The 18760-nt window shown below is 41.5% G+C and overlaps 1 protein-coding gene across 4 annotated transcripts in view; it reads left to right on the top strand.

Annotated features, from left to right (window-relative positions):
* The window catches only part of SUPT3H (SPT3 homolog, SAGA and STAGA complex component), a 465872-nt gene that overhangs the window by 388336 nt on the left and 58776 nt on the right, over positions 1-18760 (top strand). For all 4 annotated transcript variants that reach the window (XM_065400530.1, XM_065400529.1, XM_065400531.1 and 1 more), the window contains 3 exons: positions 4263-4370; positions 4928-5116; positions 7185-7295. In XM_065400530.1, the coding sequence (XP_065256602.1) occupies positions 4263-4370; positions 4928-5116; positions 7185-7295 (408 nt within the window). The remainder of the gene's footprint in view (positions 1-4262; positions 4371-4927; positions 5117-7184; positions 7296-18760) is intronic.

Raw genomic sequence — 18760 nt, 5'->3', positions numbered from 1 at the left:
AAGTGCAATCTCAGTACGAAGGGAGAGGGTTCTATTCCCCATATTTGTTAGTCCCCAAAAAAGATGAGGGTTGGAGACCCATTCTGGATCTTTGACAACTGAACATCTTTATTCAAAAGTCAGAATTCAGGATGGTTATACTAGCTTCAGTAATCCCCTTTGTACAGGAGGGAATCTGGTTCGAGGCTTTCGACAAAGAGGACACCTACTTTCATATAGTGTCCTTCCCTTGTACTAGCAACAGCACCCAGAATATTCACAAAGGTTTTTTTCGTGGTGGCACCCCAAATTAAATGTAATGGCTGCACAGCCGTCCCGTACTTGGTTGACTGGCTCCTAACAGATCACTCCTACCATGAGGTCAGATTAGCAACTTTGTTCTGGCTTCATCTTGTAGCAATACTGGTGTTTCTGCATAAACCAAGAAAAGCCCATTTTGACCCTCACAAGGACAATAAACATTATTGGAGTGACACTCAACTCCAATTTCAGAAGGATCTTTACTCCCTGCAGAAAGATTTCAATCAATGAGCAATCTGATAGCACATTACTTGCAAACAAAAACACTACATTCAAAGTATGCCTTTCCCTACTAGGCCACATGGTCTCATGTGCTTATGTGATACCATTCACCAGATTTTTTCTGTGCTACCTATAGGCCTGGCTCTGGTCTCTCTATTTACCAGAAAAGGACCATGTGAACACCAGAGTGACTGTTCCCACCAAGGTCATTGCCTCTCTCACATGAACCTGGAACAAGTGCAAGTGGGAGTCCCCTTCAACACTGTCAGCCCCAGTGCCACCATCATAACAGATACATCCCTTCTGTGATGGGACACTCATCTGAATGACCACACTGTACAGGGCACTTGCACCGAACTGCACATCAGCCTGCTGGAACTGAGAGGGGTCCGTCATGTATTCGCTCCATATCCAAATAATGTTGGATAATATCATTATGGCCTTTTATATAAACAAGCAGGGTTGAGGAAGACCTCTGCCCCTCTTTCTGGAAGCAGTCAGGCATTGGAATGTTCAGAAACTGCATCACTATCCAAGCCACGGACCTACCAGGTATTTCTCTGCAGACCATGAGTGGGAAGTATACAGCTCTGAGAGATTCACTCAGGCGGAACACCTCAATGGGATCTCTTCATGTCCCAAACGAACAGGAAACTTCCCTTGTATTGCAGGTATGGGCCATGATGCCCAGGACAATGCTTTCCTTTTATGATGGTCAGACCAACTCAGATATGCCTTTCTGCCCATTAACCTGCTACCCCAAGTCTTGAGAAAGATCTGTCATGACAGGGCCAGAGTCATTCTCATAACACCCAACTAGTCCAGACACTTGGTTCCCTGAACTTCTGAGAATGTCAACCTGTCCTCCCATCAGGATCCATCCCTTGCCAGATCTTCTAACTCAGGAAGACTGCAAAATCAGACACCCCCACCCAGACCCACTTCACCTCACAGACTGGTTTGTGGATGGGCTTCAGAACTGGAACACTCCTGTTCAGAAGCTGTCCAAGCCATTCTTACTCAGAGTATCAGAGGGGTAGCCGTGTTAGTCTGAATCTGTAAAAAGCAACAGAGGGTCCTGTGGCACCTTTAAGACTAACAGAAGTATTGGGAGCATAAGCTTTCGTGGGTAAGAACCTCACTTCTTCAGATGCAAGTAATGGAAATCTCCAGAGGCAGGTATAAATCAGTGTGGAGATAACGAGGTTAGTTCAATCAGGGAGGGTGAGGTGCTCTGCTAGCAGTAGAGGTGTGAACACCAAGGGAGGAGAAACTGCTTCTGTAGTTGGATAGCCATTCACAGTCTTTGTTTAATCCTGATCTGATCAGATCAGGATTAAACAAAGACTGTGAATGGCTATCCAACTACAGAAGCAGTTTCTCCTCCCTTGGTGTTCACACCTCTACTGCTAGCAGAGCACCTCACCCTCCCTGATTGAACTAACCTCGTTATCTCCACACTGATTTATACCTGCCTCTGGAGATTTCCATTACTTGCATCTGAAGAAGTGAGGTTCTTACCCACGAAAGCTTATGCTCCCAATACTTCTGTTAGTCTTAAAGGTGCCACAGGACCCTCTGTTGCTTTTTACTCAGAGTAGTAAAGATTCAGCCAGGAACTACTACCTATCTAAATGGAGATGTTTCTAGACCTGGGCACAGCACAATCTGTCTTCCTCAGACTCTGTGGATATGCCAGTCATTTTAGATTATCTCCTGTCATTGAAGAACTTGGGTCTTTTCCTTAGCTCATTGTTGGGTCCATCTTGCAGTGATCAGTGCAGTCCTTCCTCCAGTAGATGAGCATTCCATTTTTACTCACCCAACAATATATATATTCCTGAAGGGCCTAGTCAGGACTTTTGCACCTGTACCCCTTTGAGGAAGACTCAGGAAGCTTGATAACAGCAAAGGTAAGATTTATTCCATTCACTCTTTCAAAGAGCTCACATTCTTTCTTTCCTCTTTCTTGTCTCTCCTCCTCCTCCTCCTGTGCATCCTGGAATTGTAGTTCCTGCAATCAAAGTTTACTGTTGGCATCCTTGCACCAACCTCTGGTCTGAATATTGCTTGTCAGTCATCCACATATGGAATACACATAGGGACCAGCACGTGAAGAAATGGAGTTTACTTACTTGTAACTGTAAGTTCTTTTAAATGTACCCTATCTGTATTCCACTACCCGCCCTCCGTCCTCTCGGCTTCAGATTCTGTTGGATTCATGGTGAGAGAGGCGGCAGCCAGCACTACCACTTATGCCTTTGTGCTGGAGCATGAGGAGAGCAACTGCGTGTGTGCGGGCCAATGGACAGCTCTTGATAAGAATCTGTGGACTCAGTTGCATGGCACGCATGTGTATCAATGTGTGGAATACAGATAGGGACCACACATCTCGAAGAGCTTCCTGTTACAGATAGGTCACTTCCAGTTCTTTAAATTAAAATAACTCATTGTAGTTCAACTCTATTACAGAGGCATTTATAGTTTCATAGAGTTTCAGGCCAGAAGGGTCCATTAGATCATCTAGTCTGGCCTCCTGTATAACACAAACCATTACATTTTATCCAGTTACCCCTATATTGAGCCCAATAACTTGGGATAGACCAAAGCATTTCACTTTTCAGAAGGCTAAACTGTGTGCCACATGCAGAGAACAGGAGAGTTGAGGCCCCTGCAATGGCAGGAAATTGATTTGGAGTGATATACCTAATGATCCTTGTTTGGTGATCCATGCTTCATACTGCAGAGGGAGGTGAAAAAAAACCCACAATCCCTGTCAATCTGACCTGAAGTAAAATTCCTTCCCAACTCCAGATCTGGAGATCAGTATGACCCTGAGCATGTGAACAAGACACACCAGCCAGGCATCTGAGAGAGAGGATTCTCTCTGCTACCTCAGAGCACTGGTCCACCCCATCTGGTGTCTCATCTCTAGCTCTGGTCACACCCTGATGCTTCAGAGGAAGGTGGAGGGGAAAAAAACACAGAATACATCTGTCCAATTGTACTTCAAGGGGAAAAAATCCCTCCTGACTGCTGCTGACTGAGGTGCAAGCAGAGTTGGGTAAGCATCCGGGGAGTTTTGAGCATATGGGGAGAAATGCAGAATTTCCTGTTTTTTCCATAGTCCATGAAGGAAAGAAATAAATAGGGGGATTCAGACATTCACAGACTCCAAGGCCAGAAGGGTCTGACACCTCACGCACACGGACTTCAGAATATCTCCTACAAGCTGATTAAAGCTTATATTTTAGAAAGATATCTAATCTCGCTTTAGAGACTTCAATCAGTGATGAATCCCTCCTGTTCCAGCATTTAGTTACTGTTACTGCTAGGAAATTGCATCTTATTTCAAGGCTGAATTTGTCTAGTTAGGATTAGAATCAGCATCATTTGTGTCAATACACATATAGTGTCTTCCTTCACTTTTGAGATGCAGTTCATAACAAAAGCAACGAGGAGTACTTGTGGCACCTTAGAGACTAACATTTATTTGGGTATAAGCTTTTGTGGGCTAAAACCCACTTCATCAGATGCATGGACTGATGAAGTGGATTTTAGCCCATGAAAGCTTATACCAAATACATCTGTTAGTCTCTAAGGTGCCACCAGTACTCCTCGTTGTTTTTGCTGATACAGACTAGCACGGCTACCCCTCTGAAACCTGTCACCAGTTCATAACAAGTTAATTCTATCTCAGTGAACCTGGTCTTTAATTGTTGCTTTTGTTGCTCTTCTAGTTGGTGGACTTGGCTCTTTTGGTCAAACAGGATATGGCTCCCAAAGCAGGTGATCCATTCAGTCATGCAATATCTGCTACCTTTATACAGTATCACAATTCTGCTGAGGTAAATACTTGTTTTTATTTAATATTGTCAGTATATCCATCATTTCATAAAAGTAGAAATAAATATCATAGGTAGGGTGGTACTTATTTTATTAGTACATGCATTTTTTTGGAATTGTTGAGTTCCTTATATTACATATTTCGTATCTGACAGCTGTTGATGTGCTGATGCTGGGATTGGGGAAATCACTGTATGTTTATAACTATTCAAAAAAACCTTTTAAATGTACATATTAAAGACTATTGAAAATTATTGACGACAGCTTTACATTTAAAAATGAAAATTCATTCTGCTTGTATAGAAATTCCCACTATCAGCCCTGAACTACTACTTGTATGTGGACTTTTATTCCAGCATTAGAAATTAATATGCATACATATCAGCAATAGCAGATACAATAGTTGCTGTAATTACCTGGATCAGCCATCACAGTAACTTCCCGAATGTGCAAACTGAATGTTGTATTATACTTCCTGTAACAGTAAGTCCAGGAAACCAATGAAACAGTTCTTAAAAATCTCATTTTACAATAACTGCTTGACTTTTTGTTTTGATAGCCACATCTCTTAGGCCAGACCACAAATATGAAGAGTAGTCTTGACTCCCCCGAAAACACACCACCTCCTACGCCCACTCCCCCAGCATCAGCAGGACCACAACACCTTGGGAAAACCCTGTCCGGAGCCCTGGGGAATGGAGGCATTGGACAAGACTCCACCAAAGTCAAACAAAGAAAAAGAAAAAAGGTTGGTGTGGATGAGGCTGTCGTAGACAGGCACTCAAAATATCTGCTAAAGATCTTGATCTTTTTCTTGGGCTTGAAAACTTGGTTTTGAAAACTGAATTGTAAAATATGGCACACACTTTAAAGATCAAAATTGCTGAAAAGGCTTAAGGCCTTCAGTATCCTTATTTTTATCTCAGTAAGTTCAGCTTACATGCTTTGAATGAAATATGGGTATCTTTTATCTCACATTCAAGATATCCACTGTCGGTAATACCATTCCTAGTTTTCACTGTAATCCCAGGTGTTCTAAGTGGGAGGGATGAACATATCAAAACTGAAGTGGGGAAAATTGAATAAACGAAGAGGTTATGTATCATTTGCTGTATTTTTCAGATATTTTGGGAAATCTTGGGAAAAAATATGTTACTATAACTCAAGGTCAACAGCATGAATTGAAGCACTAGTGTTGCTGTCATGCACATTATTTTCTTGCCAACAAACATGCACATTCCACTAGTAATTGTTACATTGACATTATCAAACAATAAACAAGGTATTGTCGGAGAATAATCTCTGCTTCCACAGAATGTATATGCTTCTCATAGAATCATAAGAGGGATAGACACTCCCCATATAGTTCACCTTTCCCTCACTAATAAATTAACTGTCAGCATTGGCTTTGTTACATACCATACCAGTGAGGAACTTATTGATGATGTGTAAAAATATTTGTCTTAGGAGTTCTGAATGTTACTTTTCCCCCTTCCTTTTTACATTGGGTTGGTGGGGTTCATATGAGTGATTTGCACTGCAGTTCACAGGCACAAAATATTAACTAAGGATGCAATTTTAGGTACAGTTTTGTTTAATATAAGCTCATAACCTTACTTCAATGTCATTTTTAAAAATGTGATATTTATAAATTACTGTACAATTTACTGAAACGACATATCCAGTTTTCACAGGAGTCTACTAGGCATAGCTAAGGTGTCGTGATAGACCAGCTGTTTAGTGAAGAATGCTATTCATACTACATCAGGGCCCAGACCAACACAAAGCAGTGGGTTTCACATTCCCTTTATGAATGTCATTTAGAAAGGACCCACCAACACATTATGTAGCATGTGGTTTCCATTCTTTGATGCCAACTGGGACCTGTTGGTGGTCAGCACTTCTGAAAATCAGGCACTTTATTTAGATACTTAGCTTTAGACATCCAAGTCTGAAAATTTTGGCCCATGGTATATGCTCATAGTATGTTTGTGTACATCTTGTATATGCAGTGTCCATTGTATGTTGGTCATGCTTAATGGATTCACCAGTGGCGCATTCCCCTGATCTTATCACGTGGCAGTCACCTGGATGGAATCTGTGAATTTTTGCAAGCAGCTGTCTTGGGTAGCCAGAGAGGCCTACACCAATATTACAGTTTTCCTACTAAAAATACAATACAGCTTCTGCTCCTGCATAGCCAGGAAGACCTTTGTAGCATCCGTGGACCAGCATGCATGAATCTGCTATTTCTTGCACAGAGTCCTTAGTTCAAAAATCTATTTAAAATCTGAAAATTCTCCAGTTTGAATCTATTCAGATATTTCTTTATCTTTGTGACTTTATAATTATGTTACAGGTTTCATTTTCAAATTTAAATTTGACATCAGACGATTGTGATCTTGGTGTCTGCTTTGAAATACTTAACAGAATTTTTTGCCCGCCCCTTAATATTATAAGGAAAGCTTGAAATGTTTCAGAAATAGCTTTCTGTGGTTATTGCAGCATGACTTACATGATCCTTTCATTTGAATTTGAGCATTTGCTGCTCTTTTCCATTGCTACATACATCAGCACCGGGTAAAAGATTTAAGAGGACAAATATATTGTTCTCTGGGTCTGTTAAACAGAGGTCATGTAAAAGTCCTCTTTGATTTGTTAATAGATTTTTAAGATGTAGTGTGTGGCAACAATAATGTGTATCCTCAGGAAAAAAAATCAGTCCATTTTATAAAGGTTTATTTTCATATTTTATGCACTGCAGGTCTGTTGTGTGTTTTTGATTTAGCAACAATTTATGTGTTTTTCTGTTGCAGAGCACTGCAGCTTGTGGTATAGAGGCTCAAAGCGATGCCATCCAGCCCTGCCACATCAGAGAGGCCATTCGGCGCTACGGCCACAAGATTGGCCCCCTTTCCCCATTCACAGTACGTAATAACAGAGTTATAAAAAGTTATATTTATAATCTTAAAGAACTTTGATTTTCAAGTGGTCAAATGAAGAAGCCTTGGAATTGTTGAGAGCAATTTGTGGTGACTGTAATTTTCTTTACAAAAGTGGCATAATTCTCTTGGGAAATAAAACTTAGTAATTTCTGTCTCTTTTTGGAAGGACAAAAAAGTTTTTTTTATTTTAAATATTATTTTGTTTCAATTATAAATTATGCTTTTTGTTAGCACTCGAATTTTCTGTTTTTTTCAAAATTTAGGTTTACTGTTATTTTAAATTATAGGTATTGCAATATGTTGGGGAGCATTTTGTATTCTAAAATTAGTTACATGTCAGATACTGCTCCTATTGGAAGTTCAAATCTCAAGTGATACATTTAGGGTTGGAGAAAGAGCAGATTGGTTTCTTTAAACAATTTTGAACCTCCACTGAAACGCAATAGAATTGAGCTTCCAGTAAAATGTTGATAGATTGTGAGGTTTTCCCATCAGATTTTCTACACAAATTGAAAATCCATTATTCAAAGCAGCCACAAACAAATTATTTATTTAAATTTGCAGCTGATGTAAACTTCAAAGCTGCCGGGTATGTCTGATGTCATAAATTAGGAGCATCTCCTTATGACTGACTACTGTATGTGGCCTATATCCCTGCCTACTTCATAATGTCTCACAATTTAGAAGAGAGTGCATCTCACATAAACTTCTAAGTCAATAAAACTCAGAAGTAATGCTGTGTTCAGATCTGAATACCTGATATCCAGAAAGAAGTTGACGACTTCAAGGGATTTGAGAAAAGAATATTCAAAATGAAAAAGGGGTTAGAGGAAATAGCTTATAAGGAAAAATTAAAACAAATAGAAAGGATAACCACATGCAATATGCTTCTACATAAGATAGCCATCTACAAGTATCTGAAAATTGCCTGCATCAAGGAAGGAGATTCGTTTAGGGGATCCCAAGAAATTATAACTTGGAGTAATGGGATAAAATTAAGAAAAGTAAGCTAAATTATTATTTTCATAATGCCATAGGTGTGCCTGGTGCTTTTATATGTATGCCTATATGGTATTACATAGATATTTTATTCATGATAGTTGTAATGAATCTCTGTATATAATCTCAACTGTATCATTTGCCACCCACAACTATTAGTTTAATATTATGTAACAATTTAGCACAGAAGTTACATTCCAGAGTGGTGCACAGTCTTTAATAATAGGTTGGGTGATATTCAGCTAAAACCCTGCAGATAGGCTCTGAAAGCAGAGAATGTAATGAAATACATTGTAAAGAAGAAAAAGGCTGCTTGCACCCAATTATAGTGAAGCAACTTTGTTTTTCCAAAAAAGCAACTAATTTATAGGTAGATGTTTGAAGTTCAGGAGTAGACTATCTGTGTCACCAGACAGGATGGTATTCTATACCTACAGGGCAGAGTGGGCATGCAGAGTACTATTTGAATAGTGTGATTTTTTTAAAATAGCCTAATATCTCATGAATAACCAAAGCTGTGCATCACTGGCCATCATATATTCTTGGCATTAGCTTCTATGGCTGACGCTTGATGAGATAAAAGGCCACTGGTCCCTCCTAACAGGCCAAGAAACAGGGAATCTTAGGCCGTCTACTAGATAGGTTAGGTTGCTATAGAGCAGATCCTACGTTTATCCTTATAATGATAAAGATGAGGAAGATCTTGTGTCAAAGGTATTAGAGTACATGTATTTAAAATTATCTATCTATATTCTGCTTCAAGAATTTTCCCCTCTTGGGATAAGTGTACCTATTTGGACCACTCACCCTTCTCCAGTCACACACAGTTTCAACGGTATAAAAGGGGGAGTTTCTCAAACTGCCCTTAATTTCCTTTATGCTGCAAAAGTACAGTGATCACAAAAGGCATGTGATGTTTCCCTTGTCATTCCCATTCTTTTTCTCCCCTATATAAGTATTTGTATGTAGTCAGTTAGCCATGTTGTCATTTAAAAAATGTTGTGCCTGAGCCACTGTCTGGGACACAGCTCTCTGGGGTGATTCCTTGCTCCCTAGCTGGAGGTAAAAGAGTAAGGAGAGGAAGCCCAGTGTCTGCTCTCAGCACCGTCATCATCCAAGTCAACATACACACCAAGACTGCCTTCCTTGAACAGCTCCTCAGGGTTGAGAGAGGTTGGCTCTGGTGATGCCTTGGTGTCAGTCTCTCATTTTTTCCCTGCCTCATTCATCACAGAAATTGGAAAGTGTGTAGAAAATGTGACAGGAGGCTGCAATAAGAGGGAGCATGACTTCATGGATAAGGCAATGCATGGGGAATCAAGAGAATGAGATTTTATCCCAGACTCTGTCACAGATTTCCTGTGTGGCATTAACCAAGTCACTTAGATCAAAATGATCTGAGTACGGCACTAATTGTGCCCAGAAATGAGGAAAGCACCCAAGTTTTGAGCATCCCAGTCCTGATTTTCAAAAGTGCTACATTAACATTGGCAGATGTTGTCAGTAGATGCTGCAGGTGCTCAGTGCCTCTGGAAAATTAGGCCTTAGCTGTCTCAAGTTGAGCACCCAACATTGGAAATTTTGGCCCTTAATCTTTTGTCTCAGTTCATCATGTCTCCTGTGGGCTGTAATGCTTTGGTCTAATTTTGGTTGTTGGGTCTAGTGTAGGGTTGCTGGGTATGTTGGTGGCCTGTGATATACAGGAGACTAGATGATCTGGTGGTTCCTTCTGGCCTTAAACTCTGACTCTATGGCCTGGTCTACACTGGGGATGGGGAGGGGGTGTCGATCTAAGTTACGCAACTTCAGCTACATGAATAATGTAGCTGAAGTCGACATACTTAGATCTACTCACCACGGTGTCTTCACTGCGGTGAGTCGACAGCTGACGCTCCCCCGTCGCCTCTGCCTGCGCCTCTTGCTCCGGAGGAGTACCGGAGTCGACAGAAGAGCACTCGGCGGTCAATTTATCGTGTCTAGACTAGACGCGATAAATCGACCCCCACTGGATCAATCGCTGCCTGTCGATCCTGTGGGTAATGTAGACAAGCCCTATGACACATCTGCTTATGGGGATAAATATAGTCCTCTACCTCACAGAGGTGTTGAGAATATAAATCCATTAGCCTCTGTGAGAGGCTCAGATACTGTGATGATGAACCCAACAGAAAATCCCTTGAGAAAATTGAAACAAATTCTGTAGTTGGTGCAGCATTTGCATGGTGTGCAGTAAATAAGACTTGGGGCTGTACATTGAATGATGCGGATAAAAAGAATGTTGGACAGCTGCATCAGTCTAGGCCAGATTGTGGTATCTTACTCCTTGAGCAGTGCCACTGATTTCAATGAGACTGCTTGAGGAGCGGTTTACTACTAAGCATGAGAAATGGTATCACAATCTAGCCCTCACTGAGCACCATCTGTCTGGTACACTGCATGACCAGCAAGCTTGTGGAAAAGACAGAAAGTGTACATGTAATTAAAGATTGTATTGTAATGCACATACTCTAGGGGGCAAATTAAGGTTGCATAGGCAATCTTAATTCTGGTGATTCCTAACTTTTGAGTGCTGGGCTTTGCAACCTTAACAATATTCTTTTAACAACTTTAAAAAAAATAAAAATGGAATATAGATATAGAATAAATTAATTAAATAACAAGATTAAATTAAAACCATTTCTTCAGCAACCTGGAATTCTCCATTATTATTATAGTTGTTGTTTTGTATTAGAGCAGCATGCAGAGGCACTATCAGGACCTCATGATGCTCAGTGTTGTACAAATGCATTCGAAGACTTGGGGTGAAATCCTGGCCCCTCCTGAAGTCCATTGACTCCATGAAGCCAGGATTTTACCCATGGTCTCTCCCCACAAAAGTTAGCCTAAAATACAAGTGACATACAAAGAGCTGGGTTAGACAGACACAATAACATTATAAATAAGTTTATCGATACATTTGTTTACCTGCAGCTCAACTCCTCTTTAAACTGCTCTCCACTCTCCCACATGAGGATTTTGTTTTGTAATTAATAGGCCCTCTCACATAGTTTGCTGTGAGCAGGAAGGGGAAGGATTTTCGGCACATCCTGTCATTTCCCACCAGTTTCCCTGGTGGCAACCAGCGGCAGCTCCAGGCACCAACGCTCCAAGCGCGTGCCTGGGGCGGCAAGCCGCGGGGGGCGGCCTGCCCGTCCCTGCAAGGGCGGCAGTCAGGCAGCCTTCGGCGACTTGCCTACGAGAGGTCCGCTGGTCCCGCGGATTTGGCGGCAGTTTGGCGGCGGGTACGCCGAAGCTGCGCATGCCGCCGAATCCGCGGGACTGGGGACCTCCCGCAGGCAAGCCGCCGAAGGCAGCCTGCCTGCCGTGCTTGGAGAGGCAAAAAAGCTAGAGCCACCCCTGTGGCAACTTGCCATTCGTGCTACCAGACCCACAGTAAATTAAAGAAAAGAGCCAGCATTGGGCAGTGGAAGAATTGCTGATCTTTCTTACCAGTTATATACCAGCTCAGTTCAATCAAGTAGAAGGGTTAGAATGTAGTATATTTAGAAACATAATTCTCCACTCTGATACACCAGCCAAAAACGATGTAACACCATTGAAGCCAACATGCTGTTGGACTTTGTTTGTAAACAGAGGCAGGGTGATTAAGATAATAAAAGGCTTGTCATTAAATTAAGAATTGTTAATGATCCTGAAAGCAGTCCCCTATCTAGTTAAAAGATAGGAAACAAAGGGTAGGAATAAATGGTCCATTTTCAGAATGGAGTGAAGTAAATAGTGGTGTCCCCCAAGGGCTTGTACTGGGACCAGTGCTGTTCAATATATTCATAAATGATCTGCAAAAAGGGATAAACCGTGAGGTTGCAAAGTTACAAAAGTACTCAAGATAGTTAAATCCAAAACAGACTGCAAAGAGTTACAAAGGGATCTCACAAAACTGGGTGACTTGGCAATAAAATGGCAGATGAAATTCAATGTTAAATGCAAAGTAATGCACATGGCAAAATATAATCCCAAATATACATACAAAATGAAGGTGCCTAAATTAGCTGTTACCCATCAAAAAAGAGATCTTGGAGTCATTTGCAGTACTCTGGAAGCACTAAATTTCCAGAGTACTGCAAATTTATAAGAATCTGTCTCTTTGTGCCTGTATCATCCTGAACTCATTCTCCAGCTTCAGATGACTTAAAAATTATCTCCAGTTATCAATGGGACAGACACAACTGAATAATGTAGCTGTCCTTAACATGCATCAAAACAATACCAGGGAATTAAAGTAAATAAGATTGCTGACAGTTTCATCCAGAAAACTACAGTGAAACATAAAGTCTTTAAACTGGGACGTTAGTGAAGACTGCTTGTAGGTGATGGCAATGATCTTAGTATATTGTAATTCATGATAATGTAATTATGTAGTTCATAACAATTTAATCATTATTAAAATAGTAACGATACCAACAATAGAATCATAGAATATCAGGGTTGGAAAGGACTTCAGGAGGTCATCTAGTCCAACCCCCTGCTCAAAGCAGGACCAATTCCCAACTAAATCATCCCAGCCAGGGCTTTGTCAAGCCTGACCTTAAAAACCTCTAAGGAAGGAGATTCCACCACCTCCCAGGTGAGAGGGTCCCATATGAGGAAAGATTAAAGAGGCTAGGACTCTTCAGTTTGGAAAAGAGAAGACTAAGGGGGGACATGATAGAGGTATATAAAATCATGAGTGATGTTGAGAAAGTGGATAAGGAAAAGTTATTTACTTATTCCCATAATACAAGAACTAGGGGTCACCAAATGAAATTAATAGGCAGCAGGTTTAAAACAAATAAAAGGAAGTTCTTCTTCACGCAGCGCACAGTCAACTTGTGGAACTCCTTACCTGAGGAGGTTGTGAAGGCTAGGACTATAACAATGTTTAAAAGGGGACTGGATAAATTCATGGTGGCTAAGTCCATAAATGGCTATTAGCCAGGATGGGTAAGAATGGTGTCCCTAGCCTCTGTTCGTCAGAGGATGGAGATGGATGGCAGGAGAGAGATCACTTGATCATTGCCTGTTAGGTTCACTCCCTCTGGGGCACCTGGCATTGGCCACTGTCGGTAGACAGATACTGGGCTAGATGGACCTTTGGTCTGACCCAGTACGGCCTTTCTTATGTTCTTATGTTCTCCCTGGGTAACCCATTCCAGTGCTTCACCACCCTCCTAGGCCTTGGCTACACTTGCAGCTGTACAGCGCTGTGAGGTAAACATGTCTTCGTACAGCTGAGTAGGGAAAAGCGCTGCAGTCTGTCCACACTGACAGCTGCCAGCGCAGTGGCGTGGCCACACTTGCAACATTTGCAGCTGTGTTGGGAGCGGTGCATTATGGGCAGCTATCCCAGCATTCATGTGGCTGCAACATGCTTTTCAAAATGGGGGGGGGAAGGTAGATTGTGACAGGGATAGTGGGGGGAGAGAGAGTGCTTTTTGGAGCATGTCAGCTCTCTATTTTGCAAGTTCCGAACTCCCGGCCCCCTGCTCATTCATTCACTCACTGCAAACTGTTTGCTTTTCTCTGTGGTACGAGCTTTGAAACCGGCACTTCCGCATTCCTGCAGCCGGTCACAACAATGGAGGGGATTGGCCACTTGACAAGGTGATTAGTACAGCGCTGCAAGTGTTTACACTCACACCCGTGAGTCGTAGCCACTCTGCTGCAGCTGTTATTCCTCTCGGGGAGGTGGAGTACCTGCAGCGGTGTACCCAGGGAGATACAGCGCTGTAAGTGCCCTGCCAGTGTGGACGGGGAGTGAGTTACAGCGCTGGGGGAGGCTTTACAGCGCTGTGACTCGCAAGTGTAGCCAAGGCCCTAGTGAAAAAGTTTTTCCTAATATCTAACCTAAACCTCCCCCACTGCAACTTGAGACCATTACTCCTTGTTCTGTCATCAGGTATCACTGAGAACAGTCTAGATCCATCCTCTTTGGAACCCCCTTTCAGGTAGTTGAAAGCAGCTGTCAAACCCCCCCTCATTCTTCTCTTCTGCAGACTAAACAATCCCAGTTCCCTCAGCCTCATTCAATAACTAGACACATTCAATAACTAGAATATGAAAGAAGTGTATAAATATGCTGAAAATAGCCTCCCCAAAAAACTGGCAGAGTGCCCCCTCACACACACACACACACACACACACACCCCACACACACACACACCCCTCAAAAGTTCCCACCATCAAAAACAAAAGTCAGCACCTGTGGTAGATAGACTTGCTGCACAGGATTGTGATGATGGTTTTCTGGAAGTGATAAATAAAACTCACAAAGGTGATAACCAACCAAAAGGTGTCCACAGCTATTCGTGAGGGATCTCAGGACAGGAGAGGAACCTACGCTGTCACATTGCCCTTGAGATAAAAAACAGAAAAATGAAAGTTTGAAAAAATATAATGTCGTCTTTGAACTTTTCAATAAAATCAGTTTACTTTAAGACTAAATACCATAAAATGAAATATCACGGTAACAGATTTTCTCCCTAGAGGATTGGATCTTGTTCTTAAGGCACTGGACTGCGACACAGGAGAACTGGGTTAAATTTCTGGCTTTGCCACAGATTTCCTGTGTAATCTTAGGAAAGTCACTTACATTCCTCAGTTAGATGGTAAGTTCGTTAGGGCAGGGATTATATTTTCATTGTTTCTATAGCGGGTATCACAAGGGGGTCCTGGTCCATGACTGGGAATCCTTGGAGCTATTGCAATACAAAGAAGAAATAATAATAGGAACATAGGACGTTTGACTAGAAGTGACCTCTCCTGGGTCATCAGATCCACTCCCCTACTCTTGAAGGCAACTTTGTCATATAATCCTTTTATTAATTTATCAAGCTCCATTTTAAAACTAGTTAAGTTGTTTGCCCCCATTACTCCTATTGGGACACTCACTCTGATGAGTAGGACAATCACTTCTAATTTCCAGCCTCAGTTTATTCATGGCCGGTTCATATCCATTTTTTTCTTGGGCCAGCATTGTCCTTCAGCTTAAATAACTTTTCTGCCTCTTTGGTGGAAAAATTAGGTGACCTTGAGGACCAAAATAATTCAAGACCTTGACACAAGAAGTAGGAGTGTGCTGATGGAATTTTCTGATGACACAAAGTTGGGAATTCAACTTTCTTGACCATGAGTGACCAGAATTGGACACAGCATTCCCAAAGAGGTCTTACCAGTGCCTTGAACAATGGCATTAATACTTTCCCATCTCTTCTAGCAATACCATTGATTCCCACTAGTCATCCTGCCTTTGACCCCATTGAACTCACCTACAATGTTCTTCATTATCATCCTTGTTCTCTATTAATTTAGTCCCCACTGAAGGTGCATAAAAGTGACACCACCCAGACCCCCCTCAGTTCTTCTCACTACCAGTGGCCTATGTCTGAGCTTCCCGTGCAGTTTACCTTATGGGTTTTTTCTCCTGTGTAGCTAACTAGTTTAGTTTTCCCTCTGTCAGTAAATAGTTCACTGGCAGTTTATTGCCTTTTGAGTTATTTATTTTATTATAGCTTGGTTTATTTTTTAGTTAGTCTTGGTGCTAGGCGCCCTTGGTATGCAGTGTTCTCCGGGATATAAATTGTGCCTGTGGTGTGGGGTGTCTATTCCAAATCTATGCTGCCTTTTTTGCTTGGGTGGAGGAACGATTTCCTGGGGAGACTATTATACCTCAGGAGGATCCATCAGCTCCTGTTAACCTTTCCTCCTCCTCGCCAGATGATTCTAAAACCCTGGATGCATCTTCTCCAGTTCCTGAATAGTTTAAATTTCATCAGGATCATCCAGGAAGAATGGCTGCATATTTGGATATTCAAGCAGAGCTTATACAAGAAAACACATGCAAGCCCTTAGACCTTCTCCAGGTTTCCCGTTCTGTTTATGAGGTGCTACTAGATCTAGCAAAGACTTTATGGAATACACTGACCTCTTTGGCTCTTACAGTGAAGCTCACGGACAAGCACTATCAGGTCCCAATGCAAGGTTTTGAAGGGTTGACCTATGAAGAAAGGTTAAAAAAATTGGACATATTTAATCTTGAGACAAGAAGAGTAGGGGGTGTCTGATAAGTCTTAAAATATATTAAGGGCTGTTATATACAGTGATTAATTTTCTCCATGTCCTCTGAAGGTAGGACAAGACTGAACCCGAGAGACCTGATTTATTTGTGAGAAAAATTTAGTTCACCTTCTCTCTGCAAATGTGCATAGTAAATCAGTTTACTATGCAGCAAGGGAGATTTAGATTAGATATTAAGAAAAACTTTCTAACTATAAGAATAGTTGATCCCTGGAATATGCTTTCAAGAGGTATTGTGGAAACCCCATCATTGGAGTTTTTTTGAGAACAGGCTAGACAAACAACTATCAGGGATGGTCTAGATATATTTTGTCCTGCTCAGCACAGGGGGCTGGACTAGATGACCTCTTGACATCTCTTTCAGCTCTATATTGCTATGATTGCTATGATTGTGTGGCGGCCAAGATCTCTCTCCAGTGCTCTTGATGGAAGAGACTCTTCTTCCAAAGTGTTGGCATCTGCCAAGAATGAGGAGAGCATCCTGGTTGCAAAACTCAGGTATAGCTGCGGACAGTTTTCAAACAATTGAAGACCTTCCTTTTGATGGTCGATCCCTGCTTTCTGATAAAATGGATAAAACCTTACGTTCATTTAAGGACTCTCAAGCTACTCTTGGCTCCTTACCCGTGTATACCACAGCTCCCAGGAGACATTAATATAGGCTTCAACAACAGCAATGGCGGTATTATAGGCAGCTGTTTTACCCATCAAGGCGGACAGTTTTCAAAGAAGAGAAATAAGTCTCAGTGTAGGAGATCATCTAATTCCAGTGCTACGCCAACAGCTCCACCTCAGTCAGCTATGGCCAAGCAGATACATAGATTCATAAATTCTAATGTGTAAGGGACCATTGTGGTTATCTAGACTGGCTTCCTGTCTAACACAAACCCATAGAACTTCCCAACGATACTTCCTAAAGCATATCTTTTAGAAAAACATCCAATCTTAATTTAAGATGGAGAATCCACCATGCCTCTTGGTAAATTGTTCCAATGATTAATAACTCTCACTATTAAAAGTGTCCTCATTTCCAGTCTGAATTTGTCTAGCTTCAGCTTCCAGCCATTGGATCATGTTATACCTTTCTCTGCTAGATTGAAGAGCCCATTATTAAATATATTTGTTCCATGTAGGTGTTTATAAACCATAATCAGTGACTCCTTAACCTCTCTATTTCTACTCAAGTTTTCCCTGTTTATGCATCCCAAGATTGCATTGGCCCTTTTGGCCACAGCATCACACTGGGTGTTCATGTTCAGCTGATATTCGCCACAACTCCCAAATCTTTTGCAGAGTCACTGCTTCCCAGTATAGAGTATTCTATCCTGTAAGCATGGCCCACATTCTTTGTTCCTGGCTGTATATGTTTACATTTAGCCGTATTAAAAAGCATATTGTTTGTTTGCACCTGCTTTACTAAACAATCCAGATTGCTTTGAATCAGTGACCAGGACGCTCTCTAGTTCACAGAGCTACGGGGGGCGGGGAATCTTAGTACTCTGGCTCAGTGCTTCTCTGTCCTCTGGAGCTAATGGCGAAGTGGAAGGCAGAGCACCTTGGCCTCTGCAGCCCTCTGGGAAAGCTTTTGTCAGTGTCACTGGGCAAAAGTGAAATTGACTAGAGCTCTCCAGCACTGGGGCACAGCTAGGGAGATACCGGTTTTGTGAAAAGGGCATCTTTTGTTGTAAAATCATTCCGACCAGCTCTAGTCCTTACTACTAGTCCCTTGCACTAGCCAGTATGTAACTTTGAATCACAAAAGCTGACTGTGATATTTGATTCTACTTCTGTTTAAAAGAAAACTGAGAGCAAACATAGGAAACAGAACTTATTTTGTCAAGCAATGTAAGTTCCAATGGGAATATGCTTTCCAGCATGGCTATTATTATTTGTTAAGCATTAACAGTGTACTTGGCACTGTACATGAGATTTAAAATATGGAAATATTCTCTGTCATCTGATCTTTCTCCTGTTTTTATTTCACCATTTTTCCCATCTCCTTCATCTGATGATTGTGATGTGTGCTGTTAATAAGGCAGTTTTGGAGAAAGAGTTGACTTGTGTAATTTATTCTCTAGCAGTATTTGATAGATGTTGGTTTGGACCTAAAGAGGACTTTAAAAGTTTCATACTCGTATGGTAACAGAGTGCTAACATTAAAGTAGTGAAAATGATCCGTTTGCATTTATTCTAACCTTAATAGTTATGTCAAAATGACTAACATAATTAGAGCATTTAGGTTTTTGCCTCAGATCATAAGCCACAATGAAAAGCCGGCAAGTGTATGCTAGATTCTTCTGCACTCTATCATGTCTAAGATAGTGTAGACCATGTAT

This window comes from Emys orbicularis, chromosome 3, assembly GCF_028017835.1.
Source record: "Emys orbicularis isolate rEmyOrb1 chromosome 3, rEmyOrb1.hap1, whole genome shotgun sequence".
In the NCBI taxonomy this organism is placed as follows: domain Eukaryota; kingdom Metazoa; phylum Chordata; order Testudines; family Emydidae; genus Emys; species Emys orbicularis.
This window is presented reverse-complemented; position numbering and strand designations above follow the sequence as displayed.